The 21,555-nt window shown below is 41.8% G+C and overlaps 2 protein-coding genes across 4 annotated transcripts in view; one reads left to right on the top strand and one right to left on the bottom strand.

Moving 5' to 3' along the window:
- Positions 1-16,163, top strand: part of LOC122639654 (myosin-2-like) — an 80,785-nt gene extending 64,622 nt beyond the window's left edge. For both annotated transcript variants that reach the window (XM_043832534.1, XM_043832533.1), the window contains exons 21-24: positions 75-221; positions 355-470; positions 13,408-13,620; positions 15,361-16,163. In XM_043832534.1, coding sequence (XP_043688469.1) covers positions 75-221; positions 355-470; positions 13,408-13,620; positions 15,361-15,840 — 956 coding nt within the window. In that variant the 3' untranslated portion in view covers positions 15,841-16,163. The remainder of the gene's footprint in view (positions 1-74; positions 222-354; positions 471-13,407; positions 13,621-15,360) is intronic.
- A 3,151-nt stretch (positions 16,164-19,314) lies between these two features.
- On the bottom strand, positions 19,315-21,153 carry LOC122639656 (chlorophyll a-b binding protein 3, chloroplastic). Of its 2 annotated transcripts, XM_043832538.1 has the most exons (4): positions 21,008-21,153; positions 20,843-20,966; positions 20,511-20,672; positions 19,315-20,022 (listed from the first exon to the last, which is right to left on the bottom strand). In XM_043832538.1, exons 2-4 carry the CDS (start codon positions 20,963-20,965, stop codon positions 19,513-19,515), a joined length of 795 nt encoding a protein of 264 aa, XP_043688473.1. In that variant the 5' UTR covers position 20,966; positions 21,008-21,153; the 3' UTR covers positions 19,315-19,512. The 2 variants fall into 2 exon arrangements, with proteins under 2 accessions (XP_043688473.1, XP_043688472.1); XM_043832537.1 differs by lacking the exon at positions 21,008-21,153 and having other exon boundaries at positions 20,843-21,001.
- Between the last annotated feature and the right edge of the window lie 402 nt (positions 21,154-21,555).

The raw sequence follows: 21,555 nt of genomic DNA, 5'->3' as shown, positions 1-21,555 counted from the left end.
TTAGATACTCTTAGCACAATTTTGTTATTTGGTTTTGCACATTTTTGTTCTAATTGAACAAAAATCCCATGCAGTTATCAGGGGTGAAAATGCAAGAATGCAGTACCAGCTTTTGACAAAGAAGCAGATGGCTGTTGTTCTCATACAGAAGCATATGAAACTGCAATTTGCTCGGAGAACACTTAATGATCAGCAGAATGCAGTCATATGTCTGCAATCTGGTATAGTAATTGTTGTTGTCATTTGTCTTAGTTTGTGGCTGTTCAATCTCATATTTTGTGCACTGTTTTTTAACTCTCTCTCCCTCTTTCTTGAGGATTATAATTCTCATTCACAGCATTTTTGTTCCTGCAGTTATACGTGGTTGGCTGGCTAGACGGCATTTTAATGATATGCAGAATACAAAAATAGAAAACCTAAACAACACAAGTTTTGAGAGGAAGCCAGACTGGAAGATTTCAGAAATGAAGGTAATCATAAAACTAATACGACAAATAAAGTTTTTTTTTTGGATGAATAAATAATTCAATTACCAAAGGGAGAAGAAAGGGGAGGGGAGAGGATACAAGCAAAAGCCGACACAGAAAGGCCAAATAACTCGGGTCAATAGGCTCATCGCTTAAAGCATTGATTCTATAATCTAAATGGAAAGGCGAGTTCAATTCCAGGGCGGCCAAGGAGTAGGAAAGGTAGGGACGCTTCTTAGGGAAAGGAGGGGAACTGGGGTTACTGTGACAGATAAAGCGAAGGGCAAGGAGGCGGTAGGGAGAGGAAAGCAGATAGGGGAGGGAATTGGGCCATTTCAGCCAGATGGGCCAGACAAAGAGGAGCAAGGGTAGGGATCTAGGCCAATTAAACCAGATGGGCCTGATGGGCCAGACAAAGAGGCACAAGAGGTGGGGTCTGGGCCATTTAAACCAGATGGGCCTGATGGGCCAAACAAAGATACGCAAGGGGAGGGATCTGGGCCATAAGAAGATGGGCCTCTTTCGCTCTGTTTTCTTTTTACTTTTTATTCCCTTCCATCATTCCTTAAGTCCCATACCATCCAAGGAGGGGCCATAGATGGCCTGGGCTACAGGGGGAGACGATAAGGAGGGGACCACGTCGGTGGAAGGGGACATTAAGGAGAAAGGAGGAGAATTGGAAAGGAGTTTTTTAGACGGGGTGGGGACCACAATGTTGAATAGGGTAATCGTGGAGGGAGAGAGCGTAGTGGAAATGGAAGGGGGAATCTAGAAAAGAAGGCAGAGAGGAAAGAAAGGATTAAGACAATGATTTTAGAAAGGAGGTGATACCGAGATGTGAGGGAAGCGTCTTGGGGCAAGATTGCAGAGGAGCAGCAAGTGTAGCAGTCACAACAGGAGTAGGGATAGAGGGGGCTGGTTCAGGAAGAGGACAAGGGTTCTGCAAATCAGAGAGGAGGAAAACTGCACCATCAGATAGGGACTCGACCTAGAGGAGAGAGAATCGATTAGAGTTTGCGATAGCAGGGGGGACCAGTTGCTCAGAGGGACAAGGACGTATGGGAGAGATTGACACCGGGCAATCCTTCCGGCCAGATTTCCTATTGCGGCTTCTTCTCCGGTCGTGACTAGGGCTGCACTGTTCAGAACCGATTGGAAGAGAAGCAGAGGCTTTGACAAAGGGGTTTTTTGGCTCCAAGGTAGTGTTAGGGCATTCGATAGAGGAGGGCAGGGCAGGGGAGGCTTCGTCAGTGGATTCTCTACCAGCCTCAGGGCATTCTCCAGATAAATGACCAAATACTTTGCACGATAGGCATTGCGGGGTTCTCCAATCATAGTGAACAGCCTGGTTGAGGAGAATCCTTCGTCATCAACTACAAGGATGGGAGCTGGCAGGGGTGAGTCCGCCGGAACATCCACGTAAATTCTGGAGAAAGCGAGACTATCCTGGAGCTTTGTTCTGCCATCTGAAAAAGGAGAGGAATTCCAAGGACCGAGCCAACCATGCTAAGGCCTTCCTTACACCAGAAATGCAAGGGGAGCCTAAGGAGAGAGATCCAGATTGGGAGAGAACTGAGATCGAGGCGATGAAGTTGAAGGTATCAGTTCCATTGCCGGAGAAAGAGAGGTTTTCTTCCAACGTTCCAGGGACCTCCAGCCATGACTCTATCTCGGTCTTCGTCTTCAGCGAACTTGAAGATAAAGAAACCATGGTCGAGCAGGTATGTTTCAAATCAACCCTTAGTTTCCCATCGCTTTGAAAGAGAAGCTTTCACAAGGGGGAAGGGGGGTCGAGATCCCATGAAGTGCCCCACTAGGCAGTTATCCCATTTCTTGGTCTCATGGAGAAGGAGATCAGCTTTGTAATGGGCTGCCTTAGAGCCACTGATAATGGTGCGAGGGACAAAGTGCAGGGGGAAGCCATCACGGGAAGGGGGGTTTTGGGATGAGAAGAGTGGGGACCATGGTCTAGGTTCAAGGGTAGGAAGAAGGGAGGCCTTGGGTGGTGGCGGCACCACCCCAGGATGGTCGGACATAGAGGATAGGGTTCAGGCCAAGTTAATTTGAGGAGATCTAATTACAGCTACGACAAATAAAGTTGCAGTTGTCTTATACCTAATTGTTTATGTCAACACTTCAATGGGTGGGCTGCCATTTTTGTCTCTTATTTGAAAATCGTGTAATTTGTTCAGATAATTGTACTGGTTTTCTTCCCTTGTTAAATTGCTAAGACTGTTTTCCTATTGTGATTAATGTTTAGCTTGTATGTAAAAAGCAGAGGGAATAACAATCTCTTGGGATGGTTTCAGGATCAAAGAAAAGGGGTGGGGGGGGGTAATGTAGTTCTAGATTGGAAGGGGTCCAACTAGAAGCCAATAACCAGGTTCTGCTATGAACTGGGCAATTCGGCTAGGTCGAAATAGGTGAAATTGGGGTTAGGGTTTGATGGGACCTAGGGTTTGATGGTAGGGTTATGTCAAATTGATGTAGGGGAGTCTATCAGTGAAGGTCTCATTAAGTTTTAATGGTGTTAGGGTTGTCACTTGAATTGGCAGCAAGTAGGTAGTCTAGGGTTTTGGGTTTTTAAAAGTGGAAGATGAGGGAATCTAGGGTTTAGGATGAGTGGATTGGAACACCTACCAAGTAAACCCTTAAAGCTCTGGTTAATTACCAGATTGCCACTTCCATTATATATTGATCTACTTAAGGACTTGGGTGGGCCCATTGCGATCCCAAACAGGTTTTTTGAACCTGGGATTGCATTAAGAACTCATGAGGAACAATAGGACCATATTACCATACTACCCTGCCTTACATTAGTCATGGATGAGTTAACTAGACATGTACAGGATGGAATCTCATGGTGCCTGATGTTTGTTGATAGAAAGTTTTGATTGATGAGACTAGAGGAGGGGTAAATTCTGAGTTGGATAAGCGAAGCATGCTTTAGAATCTGAAGGTTCTAAGATAAGAGAACAGAATATTTGGAGTCGATTTTTGTAATATCAGAATAGGATGCAGAAGATTTAGGTGTTTTTTGAAGAATTAAAGCTGGGAGGATGAAGTGGAGAGGAGATTCTAAAGTATTCCAACTTTTCAAGTGAAAAGAGTTAAATTTTGGGAGATGGCTATGAGATCTGCAGTGTTGTATGGTGCTAAATGTTGCCAAGTGAAGAGAAACATGTACACAAAATGAGCGTATAGGCAATGTATAGAAGGATATAATATACATTATATACATTTGATCGCCTCAGAACAAGCAAGTTTTTCTGTGCCCTAGCTGATCGTAGACCAAAGAAGCAATGGCTGAGCTGATCTACGTGTTAGAGTTACTAGAATTTATGTTCTAGGGGTACTTTAGGAACTGGATTTCATCCAGTTCCCTTATATTGTAATTTCTCCTTTTTCACCTTTTTACCTTTTACCTCCCTAGGGGGGTTGGATGTAATATGTTTAGTGTTGTTAGTGGAGTAATATAGGTGTGGAGAGAATCATCTCACACACAACAATTACAGCCGAAATATTCTCTTCTCCTCTTTCTTGTCTCCTCCTTCTCTCCTCTTCTTCCTCCAACTTCTTCCCCCTCTTCTACTTGCTTTCCTAACCTAAATCTCAACTCGGTATCAAAGCTTAGGGTTTGAGAGTCGTATCCATCCTTCTTGTTCCTATTTTTTTCCTCTCTTTGGAATCCTAGAACATAAGGGATTCCAAGGAAGAGGCTCCTATGCAAACTGGTTGTTGAAGGAGTCTGAAATAGGTTCTTTACAACCTATTCAAGTGATTGAAGCTGTCCCTTGAGCTACATTGAAGCCCTCATGAAGTTTTGGAGCTCACCGAGCCTCGGCTAGGGTTTCCACCAGGTTTATGTTGCAGGCCCTGTCTCTCCTCATCTCGGGCTGTGTTTAGATCATGGAGTAGCTCTTTAAGATCGTACAAGGGTCCTATTTATACCTCAGGTGTTTGCTCTTGATGGATGTGGATCTGGTTTGAGCATAGCTCATTTTCGTGTGACCTCTTTTCTGCCCAGGTAAAGCCGAGACTGATATTTGGTCCCTATTCTTGCATTTGGAGTACAATAGGCTCCCTTCTTAGTTGAGAAATGATTATGGACATCTTGTTTGAAGTCTTGGAACATTGTTAAGTGCTTTTTGTTGCTTGAAAAGTGTTTGGGTGATGGCTGGTCCAGCTTATACTATTTTTATTCTTTGCTGGAATTTCTTTTTCTGTGTTGGAATCCTTTCTTGGGTTGATTGTGTACTCTCACTTGTTGGTACCTTGTTTATGGTCAAGTGCCATTTCCCCTATACTATGGCTGCTTTGGATTCTTCTGGACTTGGTTTGGCTGATTCACAGCCCACCATAACAGCCCCTCAGTTTGTGTATGAGAACCCAAATCCACAGATTTCCATCGTGAAACTTGATAACACTAATTACTTGGATTGGTCCCATTCAGTGAAGCTTTCCCTTAGGAGCAAAGGGAAGCTTGGGCACATTATAGGTACGATTACAGCCCCAGCAGCTGGTTCTCCTACCTATGAGAAATGGGAGACCGAAAACTCTACTTTTATGACATGGCTAATCTTCTCCATAAAGCCCGAACTTGGAAGAAGGTTTGTGCGAAAAGAAACTGCCAAGGCAATTTAGGACAGTTTCTCCCAGACATTTGATAGAATGGGTGACTCCGCCAAGGTTTATCAGCTTCACCAAAAAATTAACTCAATGAGGCAGGGTGACAGGACCATTTTTGAGTACTACAATGCTTACATTAGTCTTTTGGAGGAGTATGACCACTATAGGGAGCTTTAATTTTCCAACCCAGAAGATGAAGCAAAGGTCTATCATACTCTTGAAAAGGAGCGTGTCTTCACTTTACTTGGTGGCCTAAATCTTGACTATGAACCAATCAGGCTCCAAATTTTAGGCCGGTCTCCTCTTCCATCTCTTGATGAGGTTTGTAGCTACTTACAGAGTGAGGAGACTCGGTGTGTTGCTATGGAACCAACACCAGCATCATCTCTTGAGAGGTCAGCTCTCAATTCTAGTTCCTTCCCAGACACTCGTGGAGGTGGTAGAGGCCAGGGGCCTAACCATAGGGGAGACAGAGCAGCCGAGATAGGTGTTGCTAGTGGGGGTGGCTGAGACAAGTTTAAATGTGATCATTGTGGGCGATCTGGACATACTAAGGATTGGTGTTGGACTCTTCATGGTCGTCCTCCTAGTACACGAGGTGGTACTCGTGGTGGTCGTAGAGGGGGAACTCGAGTACACTCTGTGATGACTGAGGCAGATGCTACACAGGATGACTCTACCTTGGCCGATGCAGTGTTTCGCAGGGTCATGTCACAGCTGAGCACATCTTCTACACCTACAGTGGTCAGCTCCTCTTCATCCTCAGCTTTACAGGTCTCCACTGAAGCTTCTACTGCAGCTCAGTCTTGGGTCATTGATTCTGGTGCCACTGACCACATAACTGGTACATCACATTATTATGATTCCTATACCATTTGTTCTGGTAAGGGCAAGGTTAGGGTAGCAGATGGCTCCCTTTCCTCCATCTCTGGTAAGGGCAACATCCCTGTTACACCTTCCATTTCTTACTTCTGTCCTTCATGTGCCTAACCTTACCCTTAACCTTTTATCTATGAGTCATTTGACTAAATCTCTGAACTGTTGTCACTTTTTTTTCCCTCTCACTGTCTTTTTCAGGATTTGGTGATGAAGAGAATTATTGGCAGTGGTCGTGAGGAGCATGGCCTTTACCTTTTTGACCCTTTTTTGCCCACAGCTCATTCCTATGTGTGTGGGCGTAATGATAGTAGTTCTGTGGATTCTGTTATGTTATGGCATCGTCGTCTTGGTCATTCATATTTTGTTGTAATGAGGAAACTGTTAAAAAAACCATTTATCCACTTGTGTCCCCCTTTGGATAGTCCGCCGTGTTAGAGTTCATGTATGATATACATATTGTTTCCTTCCTTTCCTACAATGTCGGCCTTTTAGAGGACGTGGTTCCATCATGGTATCAAAGTAAGCAGGGTTCACGGTATCTAGTCCCCCTGGGAGCGGGTAAGTGTTAAAAAAATTATTTGTCCACCTGTGTCTCCCTTTTGATAGTCCGCCGTGTTAGAGTTCCTGTATGATATACATATTATTTCCTCCTTTTGCTATAAGGTCGGCCTCCTTTTCTTATAAGGTCGGCCTTTAGAGGAAGCGGTTCCAACATAAACAATTACCTCACTTATTTTCTTCTATTGCTTCTTCTCATGTTTTTCAAAGTGAACCATGTATGTTTGACAAACACTGTCGTTCATCTTATCCATATCATGGGAATAGATCTGCTTTTCCTTTTCATATTGTGCATACTGATGTTTAGGGACCTTCCCCTACTACCTCTTTATTTGGTTATCGTTACTTTGTTTCATTTGTTAATGATTTTTCTCGTGCTACTTAGACTGTTCTTTTGAAGCATAAAAGTGATGTTTGTGATGCATTTAAGAACTTTTATCAAATGATTCTTACTCAGTTTGATACTCAAATCAAAATTGTTCGTTCTGATAAGGGGGGGGGGGAGTATATGTTTGGTGTCCTCCAAACTTTTTTTTACTGACAATGGCATTATCCATCAGCTAGCGTGTGTTGACACACCCCAACAAAATGGGGTAGCGGAGAGAAAAAATTGCCATTTATTGGAGGTCGCTTGGAGTCTTCTCTTTGGCATGCAGGTTCCTAAGACCTTCTGGTCTGAAGCTCTTCTCATTGCTTCTTTTCTCATAAATCGCATGCCTACCAAACTCCTTGGTTCCAAATCTCCTTTAGAAACTTTATCTCCAATGGAATATGCTTTCTCTCTTCCTCCCAAAGTCTTTGGCTGTGTTTGTTATGTGCATGTTAACAAATCCCATCGCATTAAACATGATCCCAAGGCTCTAAAGTGTCTCTTTCTTGGGTATTCTTCTACTTCCAAAGGTTACAAGTGCTATCATCCTTCTTCTCGTCGGTGTCTTCTCTCTAAAGATGTCACCTTTCTTGAATCTGTCCCTTTCTTTGCCCTTTCTCAGCATCCTCTTCTGGGGGAGAATTGTGGAAGTGAACAAGCTGTTGATTTCCTTCATTCTCCTCTCCCTATCTCTCTTTTTATGCTTGACATTGGAAAACATAGGACTGTGGATGTGGTTGATACTGATGATCAATCAAGTATGAATACAGAATTGGCTGTTGCAAGTGGTTCTGATAATGAGAAGGAGAAGGATTATCACATTAAGTACAAAAAAGGTGAAAGCTTGCAGAGTAAATGAAAGAAGACCTGCCAACAGTCCTTTTTGGATCCAAATCAACATCCTGAGATTCATTCTCCTCAATCAGGTGACATCCCTTCTCCTCCATCTGATTTAGACCTTCTTACTGCTGTTAAAAAAGGAAAAAGAGCTTACACTAATCTTATAGCCCAGTTTGTTTCTTACGATGCTCTTTCTCCTATAGGTCTTGCCTTTATTACTGCTCTCTCTACTGCTTCTATTCCCAGGAATGTTACTTATGCTATGTCTGACCCAAAGTGGAGACAAGCTATGTTTGAGGAGATGATGGCCCTTGAGAAGAATGGTACTTGGCAATTGGTAGATCTTCCCGGGGAACGTGTCCCAGTTGGATGCAGATGGGTCTACACAATCAAGTATAAATCTGATGGTACTGTTGAGAGATATAAAGCAAGGTTGGTTGCCTAGGGGTACAGTCAAGTCTATGGAATTGACTATCAGGAGACATTTGCTCCTATGGCCAAGCATAACTCTATAAGAGTTCTTTTATCATTGGCTGCCAATAAAGATTGGCTTTTATATCAGTTAGATGTCAAGAATGCATTCTTTCATGGTGACTTGGAAGAGGAAGTGTACATGCAAACTTCATCAGGTTTCAACATACCCTCAGCTAAAGGGAAAGTGTACCTTCTCAAGAAGACACTATATGGTCTCAAACAGTCACCAAAGGCATGATTTGAGCACTTCCGGGAGACCATTCTGAAGAATGGATATTCCCAGAGCCAAGCTGACCACACTCTCTTTACCAAGCGGGGCAATGGTACCATCACAGTCTTTGTCATTTATGTTGATGATATTGTGGTCACTAGAGATGATACAATTGAGATAGATAAAGTGAAGATCTACTTTGCCCAACAATTTGAAATCAAAGATTTGGGTCCTTTAAAGTACTTCTTAGGAATTGAAGTATCAAGGTCTAAGGGAGGAATCAACATTTATCAACGGAAGTTTATTCTTGATTTATTGACAGAGACTAGGATGTTAGGCTGCAAACCAACAAACTCTCCTATTGAGCAAAATCACAAGCTAGGAGAAGATTGTGGTCCCTCCCTTGTTGATGCTGGAAAATACCAGAGGCTCGTTGGGAAGCTTATCTACCTTTCTATGGCACGCCTAGATATTTCTTATGCAGTGGAAGTGGTGAGTCAATTTATGCATGCCCCTAAGAGTGGCCACTTTGATGCTGTGTATCGCATTCTCAGATATTTGAAGTCCTCTCTAGGGAAAGGATTGTTGTATGCCAAGCATGGCCACTTGAGAGTGGAAGGTTTTACTGGTGCCAATTGGGCTCGATCCATTACAGACAATAGATCTACCTCCGGCTATTGTACCTTTGTGGGAGGTAATTTGGTTACGTGGAGAAGCAAAAAACAGCCTGTTGTAGCTAGATCCAGTGCAGAGGCAGAATTTAGAGCTATATCTCATGGATTGTGTGAGCTCATATGGTTGAAAGACTAGTTAAGGAATTGGGGTTTGACATTGAAGGCCCTATGAGACTTTATTGTGACAACAAGGCTTCCATCAGTATTGCACACAATCCAGTGCAACATGACAGAACCAAGCACATTGAAGTTGATCGACACTTCATCAAGGAGAAGATAGACTTTTGTTGCATTTGTACTCCTTTTGTGAAGATTGGTGATCAACTGGCAGACATTTTCTCTAAGGCACTTGCCTCTCTTCAGTTTGGTACTCTCGTATGCAAGCTGGGAATGCATGACATTTATTCTCCAGCTTGAGGGGGAGTGTTAGAGTTACTAGAATTTATATTCTAGGGATACTTTAGGAACTGGACTTTATCTAGTTCCCTTATATTGTAATTTCTTCTTTTTTACCTTTTTACCTTTTACCTCCCTAAGGGGGTTGGATGTAATATGCTTAGTGTTGTTAGTGGAGTAATATAGGTGTGGAGAGAGTCATCTCACACACAACAATTACAACCGAAATATTCTCTTCTCCTCTTTCTTGTCTCCTCCTCTCCTCTTCTTCCTCTTTCAACTTCTTCCCCCTCTTCTACTTACTTTCCTAACCTAAATCTCAACTCTACGACCACTCTCTCCCTATGGTTGAGCTGATCTACAACCACTCTCTCCCAGTGGTCAAGCTGGTCTAAGACCACCCGTTGTCTACGACAGAGAGAAGGTTGATTGAGATGGTAAGGACATGAACAACATAGACAAGAGAAGGCATCAGTGAGGAGTGATGTTTAGTGAATTATTTTTTATAGTATAGGGAGCCAAAACTTATCTTTTAACAGTTAATTGAAGGTGCTTAAAGGGCAAGGGAAAAGCCATAGATGGCCTCAGTAGAAGCAATGTAGTTCCGGAGTTTGCTAATTGACCAAATAGAGCTGTGAAAAATTCAGGACTAGGGAAGAGTGCACAATAGTGGTTGGAGTATCATAGCCATGCAAGGATATACATGGGGTTGCACAATAGTGGTTGGAGTATCATAACCATGCAAGGATATACATGGGGATGCATGCCAATACATGGGAGGATGTTTCATTGAATTTGGGTATGGAATTTAACACTTGCCTAATTTAGATCATATTCTCTCAACCCAACAGTTAGAATTGCCACATCATTTGTTCATTTGGCAGAATGATATTTGTCCTGCACACGAAGCCCTTCTTGGGGGTCGCTTAAAATCCCTTTAACAGGGCTGAAATATAAATGCCAAAAAAATAAGGCTATTGGGGGTGCACAAATTAGTATTTAATTAGTTAGTTGTGGGTCCCATTTTGAAAATCCAACTCTAAGAGTTGGTTAGGAATCTAGAATCCTTTTCTAATTAGTAAAGTTAATTTTGTTAGCTGTCTAGAATCCTTATTAGATAAGTAATTGGATTTACTTTGGATTCTGTCCTATGAATATTTAACCACCCCAGTGATTGGATTGGATTGAATTGAATGGATTAGTTTTGGTAATTGCCTTGTGTGGCTGAATTCTCTCTGTTCTCTCTCGATTTGGTAAGAGCTCCCTCTCTTTCCTATATCTTAATTCTCCCTCTTTCTTCTTATCTTCAATCTCTCACATTAGTTTCACTCTCCTCCCCCATTGTAGTTCTTCTTTCTGTCCTCTCTTTTCTGTTTGGACAGAAAAATTCGATTCTTTCTCCTCCCTTTCTCCTCGATAGAACCAATATTCTAGAAAAATATATTTTGGGCAAATTATACCTGGGTACCCAATGTTTGGAGAAACTTGTTTGAGGTACTTCACATTGATAAATTATGTATCGGTGATGCAGATTTATCACCAAACTGGGCTCTTTAATTAGAAATAAGTTTAGGGTTGGGTTGTATACATGTTGGGCCTTTGATCCCATGGGTTTTCAGTTTAATAGTCCACTTTTATGGGCCTAAACTATGGGTAATTATGTTGCATACGGGATTAGCTTCTATACTTGGTTTATTTTCATGTTTTAGTGTTTTAAATTGAACCGATCCAAAATTGATTTGAACCAATTGTTCAAATTAAGTAACTTGAGTCACCTTTCTTTAATTTGTTTTAAATTATAAGTTTGGGTCCACACCTCTCCACGGATTTGAGAAGCTGTGATTTGTAATAGAGTCGGCTAGGGGCTTCTTAGTCTCCTAGTCTGATTAGGAATTTGGCTTTAGGCCTTTAATAAAAGCCATTTGTGGGGCTTCTCTTTCCCCCATTGAATGTTTTAAAAAAATTAACTCTTGAAGCTGCTGCTGCAACTTGTTTCTTCTCCAAGGAGATTGTCTTGTGTCTGATCAAGGCTGGTGGGATTGGTGTTTGATCCAATCGACACTTTGCAGTGTGAAACCTTGGTGGTTCCTTTAAAGCTCTGTTTTCAAGTGTTGATTTTTATTCAAGTTTTTTGCATTCAAACAAGCTGTTGCCAAGGATTCTCTGCAACAACAGTGAGTTTGAAACTTTGAATCATCCCATCCCCAACCTTTCTTCTCCTAATCCTCTAAATCACCTACCCGAACATTCCTCTCCCCCCCCCCCTTTTTGTTTTCAATTTTCCCAACACCCAAATCCTGTCCAGGCCAAACCAGTCAGCCAAAACCCTCCATTTTTGGATCGAATTCTCCCCTGCCCCTTAGGAGAACTTGGATCTACTTTGCAGCCCCATCCTCCCACTGAAACCCTAACTAACACTACCTCCATTAATTCCCCAAAATCCTAATTTCTGCCCAGCCCACTCTAACCATTAGAATCTTACCAAAGTCTGACCGAGTGTCCCATTCGCCCTTAGGAACACTTGATCCAAACCTAGTTCCAATCCACTCATCCTAAGCCCTAGATTCCCTCATCTTCCACTTTTAAAATTCCAAAACCAAGTTTACAACCCTAACACCATTAACTTAACGAGACCTTCACTAAATAACTCCCCCACATCAATTCGACATAACCCTACCATCAAACCCTAACCCTAATTTCCCAATTTCACCTATTTTGACCTAGCCGAATTGCCCAATACATAGCAAATCCTGGTTATTGGCTTCTAGTTGGACCCCTTCCAATTTAGAACTACATTAATAGGATTCATCTTCTCCTATTTCCAACTTTGCCCATACTACCACCTCTAAAAACTTCTTCCCACCGTTGGGGTGATTGTTTGACCTTCAGAAATGATACATAAGGTTTGGTTTGGTTTGGTTTATTCTCTCCCCTTGTTTCTCTCTCTTTCCCAGTGTGGGTTGGTGCTGCGGCCGATCTGTCGGAAAGGAGAGGAAAAAATATTGCCAAACATTATATCAATGGGTAAAATAAAAAATATGAAAAAAAAAGTACCCCAAACATTACACTTAAGAAATGTGAGATAATTTACAGGCCCCCCCCCCCCCCAAAAAAAAGAAAAAAGAAAAAGAAATATGATATAAAACATAATATTTATAAAATGTGAGGTACCCCAAACCTAATACATCGAATTTAAGGTGCCCCATACGTAATTTGTCTAAACACTGGGTACCGTAGAAGTAATTAACCTTATAGTTTTAAATATTTTCTCTCCCGTACAGCCATTGACCTTTCTTCTCCTAACTTTTCTCCCCACAACATACCCACCGACCATCCATTTCTTTCTCCATACCCTCATTAACGCCAATTATCCGTACTATTTCATTTCTGTATTTTTATTCCTGGAAATTACTCATTGATATTCAGTAGATATCCTGGTTAGATCTCAGATTCGATCCGAGTAGGTAGATCTGGGCAATATTAGCCCTTGGACTAGAATTTGGGAGATTGAAGCCCATCAGTGAGAGATTAATCTTGATTGATCTGCATCAAGAAGAGGTGACAATGAAAAAGAGTGTTTATGAGTTAGCTACTGCTATGACTTTAAAGAAAGCGAAATGAAAAAATAAGACTTGCATAGCCAATGAAAAAGAGTGTTTATGAGTTAGCTACTGCTATAGTTGGGATGACGGTTAGGTGAGTTGAGTTTCTCATTGTCCACCTTTACGTAGTGATTTTATTCACATTTTCAGCATGCAGATTTCCTCTTGATTCTTTAAGTTAGGTTTCTTGGGGACCAGTTTGTGTTTTTTTTTCGGCCTGATCCGTCTTAAATTATTATGGCTGTTGATGAAGATATTCATATGTCCAGTATGATTTTTAACGACTTGACAACTATTTCTTTGACAGGTTCTGGACTACGACCAAGTTCAGGCTCAATCTTCAGTTTTGTTAGAACTTCAAAGACGGGTTTTGAAGGCAGAAGCAGCACTAGGAGAAAAGGAAAAGGAAAATGCTGCATTGCGGCTGGAACTTAAGCAATTTGAGATGAGGTGGTCAGATTACGAGGCAAAGATGAAATGCATGGAGGAGATGTGGCAAAAACAGATGACATCTTTGCAGGTGGGTACTTCACCCCCCCCCCCCCCCCGCGCCTTTCCTTTCAAAATTAATTTATTTTGGGAAAATTATGACCTTTCCTCTCTACTGTCTTGATAGTTACAGTATGAATATCCCTCTATTGTGCCTAGTTAGATTCTTACTTGAGAAATAAGATCTAGCCTTCAAGTATTCCCTTGCTCTCTTTATTACATCATGCAACTGGAAAATATGGTTGTATGTGAAACACAGTATCTTGTAATCATCCAGACCTATTCATATGATTGATGTGACACAGGACTAAACAATCTGTGGACCCTCTTTAAAATTTTCCATTTTTAGTGCACATACCAACTTAGGTGGCTGATCTATTTTTCTTTTTCCCTTTTAATATAATAGAAGCCTTATTGTCTCTGCTCATCCATATGCCTATCAAGTAAAAGAAATAATGCCCATCATCTAGAGTTTTTGTTATTTATTATAATGTCTATATTTGCTAATAGTCAAGTGTAGGTGGAACACTGTGGTTTTGATCTACCTTCATTGCTATGTTTGTTGTATCTGCTTATTTGTGCAAACGAAAACCATGATAATTGTGATTTCATGTGGTGTAAAAATACCTTCATGGCAAAGATGGTTCCAATAAATTTTGTTGAAAACTGTTGTATTATTGGGGAAAGCTAAAAAACTTGATACATATTCTGACTAGGAGAACTTTGGTCTCTCCTGTGACAATGAAAGTAAGCACTCAGGTGCAAGGTTTTTGGAATTGGTATCGGATTGGCCGATTGACGATTCCGGTACCCAGCTGATACCGGATCGGTGATACCATGGTTTTGGGGGGTAAAATAGTAAAAAAAGTATCAGAATCTGTTTTCATTGGGGGGGGGGGGGGATCGTCCGATCTGGCCTGATATGACCGATACCCGATCCGATACCGTGAACTCAAACCATGTTCAGGTGAGGGGTGGAACTTTCCATTTGGTAGCCACTCAGTCAACAGTTGGATATTTCTTCTCTTCTTATTTTTAATTTGGGAAGCAGTTTTCTGTCTGGGAGTGTGGCCTACGCCAGCACTCCCATGTGACTATCTCTCTCCTCTTCAAAACAAGGGGGCAGAGGTGTCTTTTCATATGGGAAAGAGAGAGATAGAATCATGAGTGCTGGTGTAGGCCACACTCCCGGACAGAGATCTTTTTCCCTTTTAATTTTATGTGCTGTTTTACGGGAAAAGGTTTTCTGGATGTCTGCCTTGATAAGTTTGGCAGGCTGTGTGGCTTGATTTGAGCCATTTGCATAGATGTTGCCAATCAGCACTTTTGGATAGCTAGGGTACCCTGTGTATTGACCATATTTCAAATTTCAATCTAATCTCAGTTATATATGGGCCAAAATTTGTGATCAATTCTTCTCGTTTGTATATTTAGTAATGCACATCTCACTTTTGGAGAGCAAAGCTTGCTTTTGTTTTTGGGTGCCACCTAAGCTTACCGGTTGCGGATATGGCAGTGTGGCACCCATCTTGCTTAGCCTGGCAAAACTGCTGATCCTATCTCTTGTTTATTTTTGGCCTGTTTTTCTCCTTTCTTATTAAAAAAAAAAAACCTAATTCTTATTTTTCAGTGATTGAGTGGCCTCCCACTGAGATGACTAAAAATGTTTGTATCTCTGTACAGTTTTTTGAACTTCAGTGCATCCATCTCACCAACTAAACAGTCCAATCTGTCACAATTAAAAATCCTGTTTTGCTGTGATATAATACAGATGAGTCTAGCTGCAGGCAAGAAGAATCTTGCAGCTGATGACATTGCAGCCCAACCTGGAAGGCCCGATGTTTCACCATTGCATCACTATTATGATTCTGATGATACTACTATGTCTGTGGGGACCTGTACTGGTGGCAGCACCCCTGCCAAGTTTCCCAATCGCACATCTGACTTTACACCAAGACGAGGATCTACTGGTGGGCTCAATGCAGTGAACCACCTGGTAAAGGAGTTTCAGCAACGGAAGCAGGTATTTGAGGACGATGCAGGGTTCATTGTAGAGGTCAAGTCAGTGCAGTCTGGTTCCAGCCTGAACCCTGAAGACGAGCTCCGGAAGCTCAAGCTCAGGTTTGTGACATGGAAGAAAGAGTTCAAGTTTCAATTAAGGGAGACAAAGGCAACACTTAAAAGGCTTAGGAACTCAGAAGCGGAGAAGAACCGTAAGAAATGGTGGGGGAGGAGCATGAAATTCGGGTAAAATATTGTATTTTATAAATATTTTTGTCATCTTTACTGGCTCAGTTTGAGGCTGTGCAACCTGCACTGGCCAGTTTACAATGCGTAAACAGCCAGGTTTCTTGCGGGGCATGGACAGAAACAGAGCTTTTTTAGAAGCTGTGGGCAGCAATTGATTAAAATGATTCACAAATGTTCTGTTCACCATTTTCTGGTGCGGTTCCCATTTTCCTGCCAGCATTTGTGATGTGAGAGGATGAAGGGTAGGGGAGGGAGGGGTTTGCATTCGGTTGTATATCTACCATTTTTGTTACTTTGTTGGAAAGTAATCGAAAATAGGTGTTTATGGTCAAGAGGTATTTTATAAAGATTTCCTTCTCTCTCTCTCTCTCTCTCTCTCTTTTAAATTGGTGGGGGTATATTTGTGTAGATTTTGTTTCAGTTGATGAAACCCCAAAATATATAGTATATGTAACTGATACTATCAAAAGGAAATAATGTATTCTACACTATTTTCCCTAACGACACCATCTTGTTTTGTTTCAGTTGTTGAAATCCCCAAAAAGATATATTTGTGTAGATTTTGTTTCAGTTGTCTATCTTACTCATACTATCAAAGAGAAATCATGTCTACATTTTTTTGTAATGAAAATCTTATACTCCTTGGCTTTGTTGGAAGCATGACAACATCAATTATGAATCACAGTAATAAAGTTCGATTCCTAATGTACAGCAATGTCTTTGATTTTTTTTTGTTTGTTTTGGCTACAGGGAACTGAGTACCAGTACATTTTATTATTGGGTGTTTAACGGTTTCCTCAATGTAACCATGAGAATGGATCATCTGCACGTACCAACAGGTGAACGTACATCTCAGTGTCAATCACATTTTAATTTTGTTTCCATAAAAACCCCTCCTCCCTTTGTAAATGGCAAAAATAGGACAGGCTGTTGGCTCTCACACGTACGTTCACCTGTTGGTACGTGTAGAGGAACCGAACTCTGTAACCATGGCTGATTATCCTGAGTTTGTCACCACTTTGAATTTTGAGACAATTTCCTAAATTTATGAGATAAGAAAAAAAATTACTAAACAGGTAGGTTTACTAGATAGTAAAACAAAGTCAAGCCTACTTGTTTTGTGATTTTTTTTCTTTTTTCTAAAATCTAGAAAATTTCCCTTAAATTTTCTCTACTGTGTCCAATTGGGAGAAAATGATAGCATAATTTAGATATTTATAATAGTAGAGTATTTAAGAAAGGGTTTCCATGTTAAATATTGGTGTGTTATTTTGTGGTTGGCTTGATTTGTCTATATGCTATTATTTTGTGCATATTTGGTTGTCATTATATTTCTCCATTAATTTGCACACACAAAAAAGGATTTGTTTTTTTTTCCAGGTTGTTAATTAGGATCAAGGGACGGACATTCTTTTCTTTGTTCATGGGCAGAAAGATTATACAGGTGGAATTTTGGATGCTTACCTCTCATAGACTTACCTTGATCAATCTAGCAACTGTAAACCCAAAACTTTTCCAGATTAGGTTTCAAGTGTTACTATTACCTTTAAGGTTGCAACGGATTGAGCTCCTCTCCCGCGCTGCATGGTGTGCAGTGCACATCGTGCGTCTGGGGAATTTTGGATGCTTACCTGTCATAGACTTACCTTGATCAATCTAGCAACTGTAAACCCGAGACTTTTCCGGATTAAGTTTCAAGGGTTACTATTACCTTTAAGGTTGCAATGGATTGAGCTCCTCTCCCGCACGGCATAGTGTGCAGTACACATCGTGCGTCTGGGGAATTTTGGATGCTTACCTCTCATAGACTTCCCTTGATCAATCTAGCAACCGTAAACCCAAGACTTTTCCGAATCAGGTTTCAAGGGTTAACATTACCTTTAAGGTTGCAACAGATTGAGCTCCTCTCCCGTGCGGCACGGTTTGCAGCACACATCATGTGTCAGGGGAGGCCTCAATCCACACACTAGTGCACTGGGATGTGTGCGGCAGTATGGATCAAGGCTCCCCAACAGCATGATGTGCGCTGCACACCGTGCGGCACACAAGTGCGTAGGAGAGGAGCTCTATTCGGTTGCAACACGGTTGGGTTGGGCCGGACTTTTTGAAACCCCAGCCCAACCGTGAGTCCTCTTAACTAGGCCCAGGCCCGGCCTAGCCCTAACGTAGGGCCTAAAAATCCAACCCTAACCTGCCATCAAGGCCGTGTTGGGCCAACCCTTATTGGCTCTAACAGTGAACAACCTTAGGCATGAGGAGTATTGGTCAAGGCCTTTTGAATTGGCTATGCCGCCAGATTGATTGATTGATTAAAACTCTCTAATTCAAATAAAGGATTTACCAATTACGAATAAAAAAATATATTAACATTCAAACATCAGCTAAAAAGAACTACACACCGCATGCCCACCCTTGAGATTAGAAATATATATAAAACATTATCGGCTTTGAGGTATCAAATCAGAATTCAATAGGAACGGTTGAATTAGAAATTAAAAGCCACTAGATAGTCGACACCCATTATATAGTTCCTTGTCTATCACAACCATTAGCATTATGCATGACACGTATGGAAGATGAAATATGAATTTCTGGTCCAACTCTTTTAAGGAAGGGGGATGGGGGTTGTTGGGGTTGGGTCAGGTCAGGGAGAAGAAGAAGACAAGGTTAGGCTGGGCCGGGCCAGGGTCAGGCTGGGTCGGGCCAGGCTCAGCCCAAGATCTCAACCCTAGCTTGGCCCAGCCCTGACTTAGGTTCTGAAGGCCAAGGTATCTCAACCCAGGCTTTGTTCGGTCCCAAGGCAGGTTTGGGCTAACAATGCCAAACTTGCACCCCTAATTTTACCTTCATTGTTTTCTACCTGACATGAACATGATCTTACTCGACCTATTGCTACTTTCTAGTCATCCTATCAAGTGATTAAAAATAAAAATAGAATAGGACCGAGTTTTCTTCAGGATTCAGATTGAGATCATAAGGTATTGTACAATAGTGGGAGGTATTTTTCGATCATTTGTAAATAGGTGCAAATTTTTATGGTCATTGATGGTTGTACGGTTCTTTGACAGCACAATCAAGGAAACTTTCTCCAATAGAAAAGGGGGGGGGGGGGGAGATCCCCACGACGCTGGTGTTTGAACCCTTTTTGCACGCCCCCACCCATTTTACTGTAGCATACCCTTTAAAATCTCCAATACACCCCTCCTATTTTAAGGGTTTTCCTTATTACCCCTTCCAATGTGTACATGGTTGTCTGAAGGAACCCTCTCCCTAGAATAAGATAGAAAAATTGATGGCAAAAAGGGATCTGTCTGAGAGTATAGCTCCTGTGCCCAGACACATGATGGGGTGAAATACCCGCTCTGCCCCCCTGAAAGACTGAAATCTTGCATTTGTTGATGCTTCCTCGCATGCTTCCATTGGCTCCAGCATTGGACCAGGGGCAAGGGGAGCTCCAGGACAAAAAACTCTTCCCAAAATTGATAATCTTCATTTCTCGAGTATCGCACCAATTTCAGGACTCACAAATATATCCATTTACTGATACAGATGAGTTACATGAACATTCAAGAAATCAACCACTTACCACGATAATGTACATGGACACTATCCATCTCCATTCATTAGTTTTCACAAAAGAGAGAAAAAAAAAAAAAAAGGAATTGAAATCAATCTAGGATCCAGGCACAAACTTGGTAGCATAGACCCAGGCATTGTTAGCCACAGGGTTGTCAAGGTGATCCAAGAGGTTCTCTAGTGGACCTTTGCCAGTAACAATGGCCTGCACAAAGAAACCAAACATGGAGAACATGGCTAGCCGACCATTCTTGATCTCCTTCACTTTGAGCTCAGCAAATGTGACTGGATCATCAGCAAGTCCCAAGGGGTCAAAGTATGTCCCACCAGGGTAGAGGTTGTTTCCCTCACCCACACCTTCTAAGCCATTGATACGGAAGCCCTCAACCAGTCCCATGAGAAGTACTTGAAAGGCCAGCACTGCCAAGATGCTCTGAGCATGTACAAGGTTTGGGTTGCCCAAATAGTCAAGCCCTCCTTCAGAGAAGATCTGAGCTCCAGCTTTGAACCAAATTGGCTCCTTGAAGTCCACTTTCACCCATTTCTCAAGAACTTCTGGGGTGATACACCCAAGTGCTCCCAGCATAGCCCATCTCCCATGGATCACCTGAAACCATTCAATGCACATACATGTTGCCAAAATCACTTACCCAAACAAAAATCAAGGAGAGGTTGAAAAAACGATATCCTAAAACGATGCAGAAACGAATTGAAATCGCAAACAATAATCACAAAGTTGCACACAAACATTTATGTGGTAAGGCAAAATTTTCTACATCCACACTGAGATGAGATCTGTTTCACTATCAATGGACAATAGGGTTACAACCATTTGTCCTCACATTAGAATTTAAATAAAATATCCATATAGCCCAAAAAAAATTTCTCTGAGGGCTACTGACCCCGAACCCCCGCATGGATCCAATGGTTTACGGAGTCCCCTCCAGTAACATAGATTAACGTGCAAGGTAAGCCAATTCCTCCTAGCCTCGAGGCCTCAGGGTCTTCAGAATCAACCCACTTATGCAAGTGATGGAATACAAATCAAACCCCCAACAGGAGGCCGTAATAAGAAGGGAAGATCATGTTGGGTACCTCAAGAGCCCTATTCCTGGCAAAAGCCTCTGGGTCAGCTGATAATCCTGCAGTATCCCATCCATAATCACCGGGAAATTCTCCAGTGAGGTATGAAGGAGTCTGAGCAGAGAAAGGTCCCAAGTACTTCACCCGGTCTGGTCCATACCATAGTTCATTCCCCTGTTCAAATTTCAAATACAAGAACAGAACTTTAATCACTTTCAGGAACCATCAATTTTCTAAGAAGCATTCACAAAAAAAAAAAAAAAAAAAAATTCTAAGAAGCAAAAAGGGTAATTCTTTTTTAATAAAATCTAACAAAAACAGTAGCAAAAAAAGAAATAGCTTACCATGGTGAATTTCCCAGTGCCCATAGAGACAACATCTCTAAGTTGGTTAATGTTGGATCCCCTTGTCTGGCCCAGAAATGGGGTTGGTCTAAGTACAGTGCTGGAGGTGGTGGTTGCTGCCATTAGTGTGGCCACCATATCGGTGGTGGTGCTGCTGGTGCTGCTGGTGGTGCTGGTTATATGAGAACTGAAATGCAGGGTGAGACTTCAGAAATGGAAGTTTGTGTATATATGAGTAGAAAGGGGAGGGAGAAACAGAATGGGTGGTGGTTTAGAAATCAAGGAAGGGAAGAGAAGTTGTGGTAGGGATTTTGAGGTTACATGCAACCAATGGGAAGGCTTTAAAGGATTCTGAAGTACCTTCCTCTCATATCTTTCTATCCACATTTTATCTGTTCTGTCTGTATTTTAGCTATAAAAAAATCATTGATTCTTAGCACATTTAGTGAATATCCGATTCCATGGTACATTCATCTCAGTTCCATAATGATCTTAAATGCCGATCGACTGGTGTAGAATACACCGACGTTAAGGTGTATCTAGTGCACGAGGTTCCAGCACTGTGGGGTTTGGAGAGGGTCATAATGTACGCAGTCTTACCTCTGCTTTCGCAGAGAGGCTGTTTCCAGACTCAAACTCATGACCTCTTCATCACAGTGGAGCAACATTAACCATTGCATCAAGGCCCGCCCTCTAATCCTGTACATCTTTAA

Source organism: Telopea speciosissima, chromosome 9 (assembly GCF_018873765.1).
Source record: "Telopea speciosissima isolate NSW1024214 ecotype Mountain lineage chromosome 9, Tspe_v1, whole genome shotgun sequence".
NCBI lineage: Eukaryota > Viridiplantae > Streptophyta > Magnoliopsida > Proteales > Proteaceae > Telopea > Telopea speciosissima.
This window is presented reverse-complemented; position numbering and strand designations above follow the sequence as displayed.

Bases quoted from the DNA above. Each gene is read 5' to 3' on its own strand.
- LOC122639656 (XM_043832537.1), bottom strand. From the start codon at position 20,980: ATGGTGGCCACACTAATGGCAGCAACCACCACCTCCAGCACTGTACTT. The intron at 20,673-20,842 runs GTAAGCTATTTC...AAATTTGAACAG, and splicing joins GCACTGGGAAATTCACCATG to GGGAATGAACTATGGTATGG. The intron at 20,023-20,510 runs GTACCCAACATG...GAATGGTTTCAG, and splicing joins CCAGGAATAGGGCTCTTGAG to GTGATCCATGGGAGATGGGC.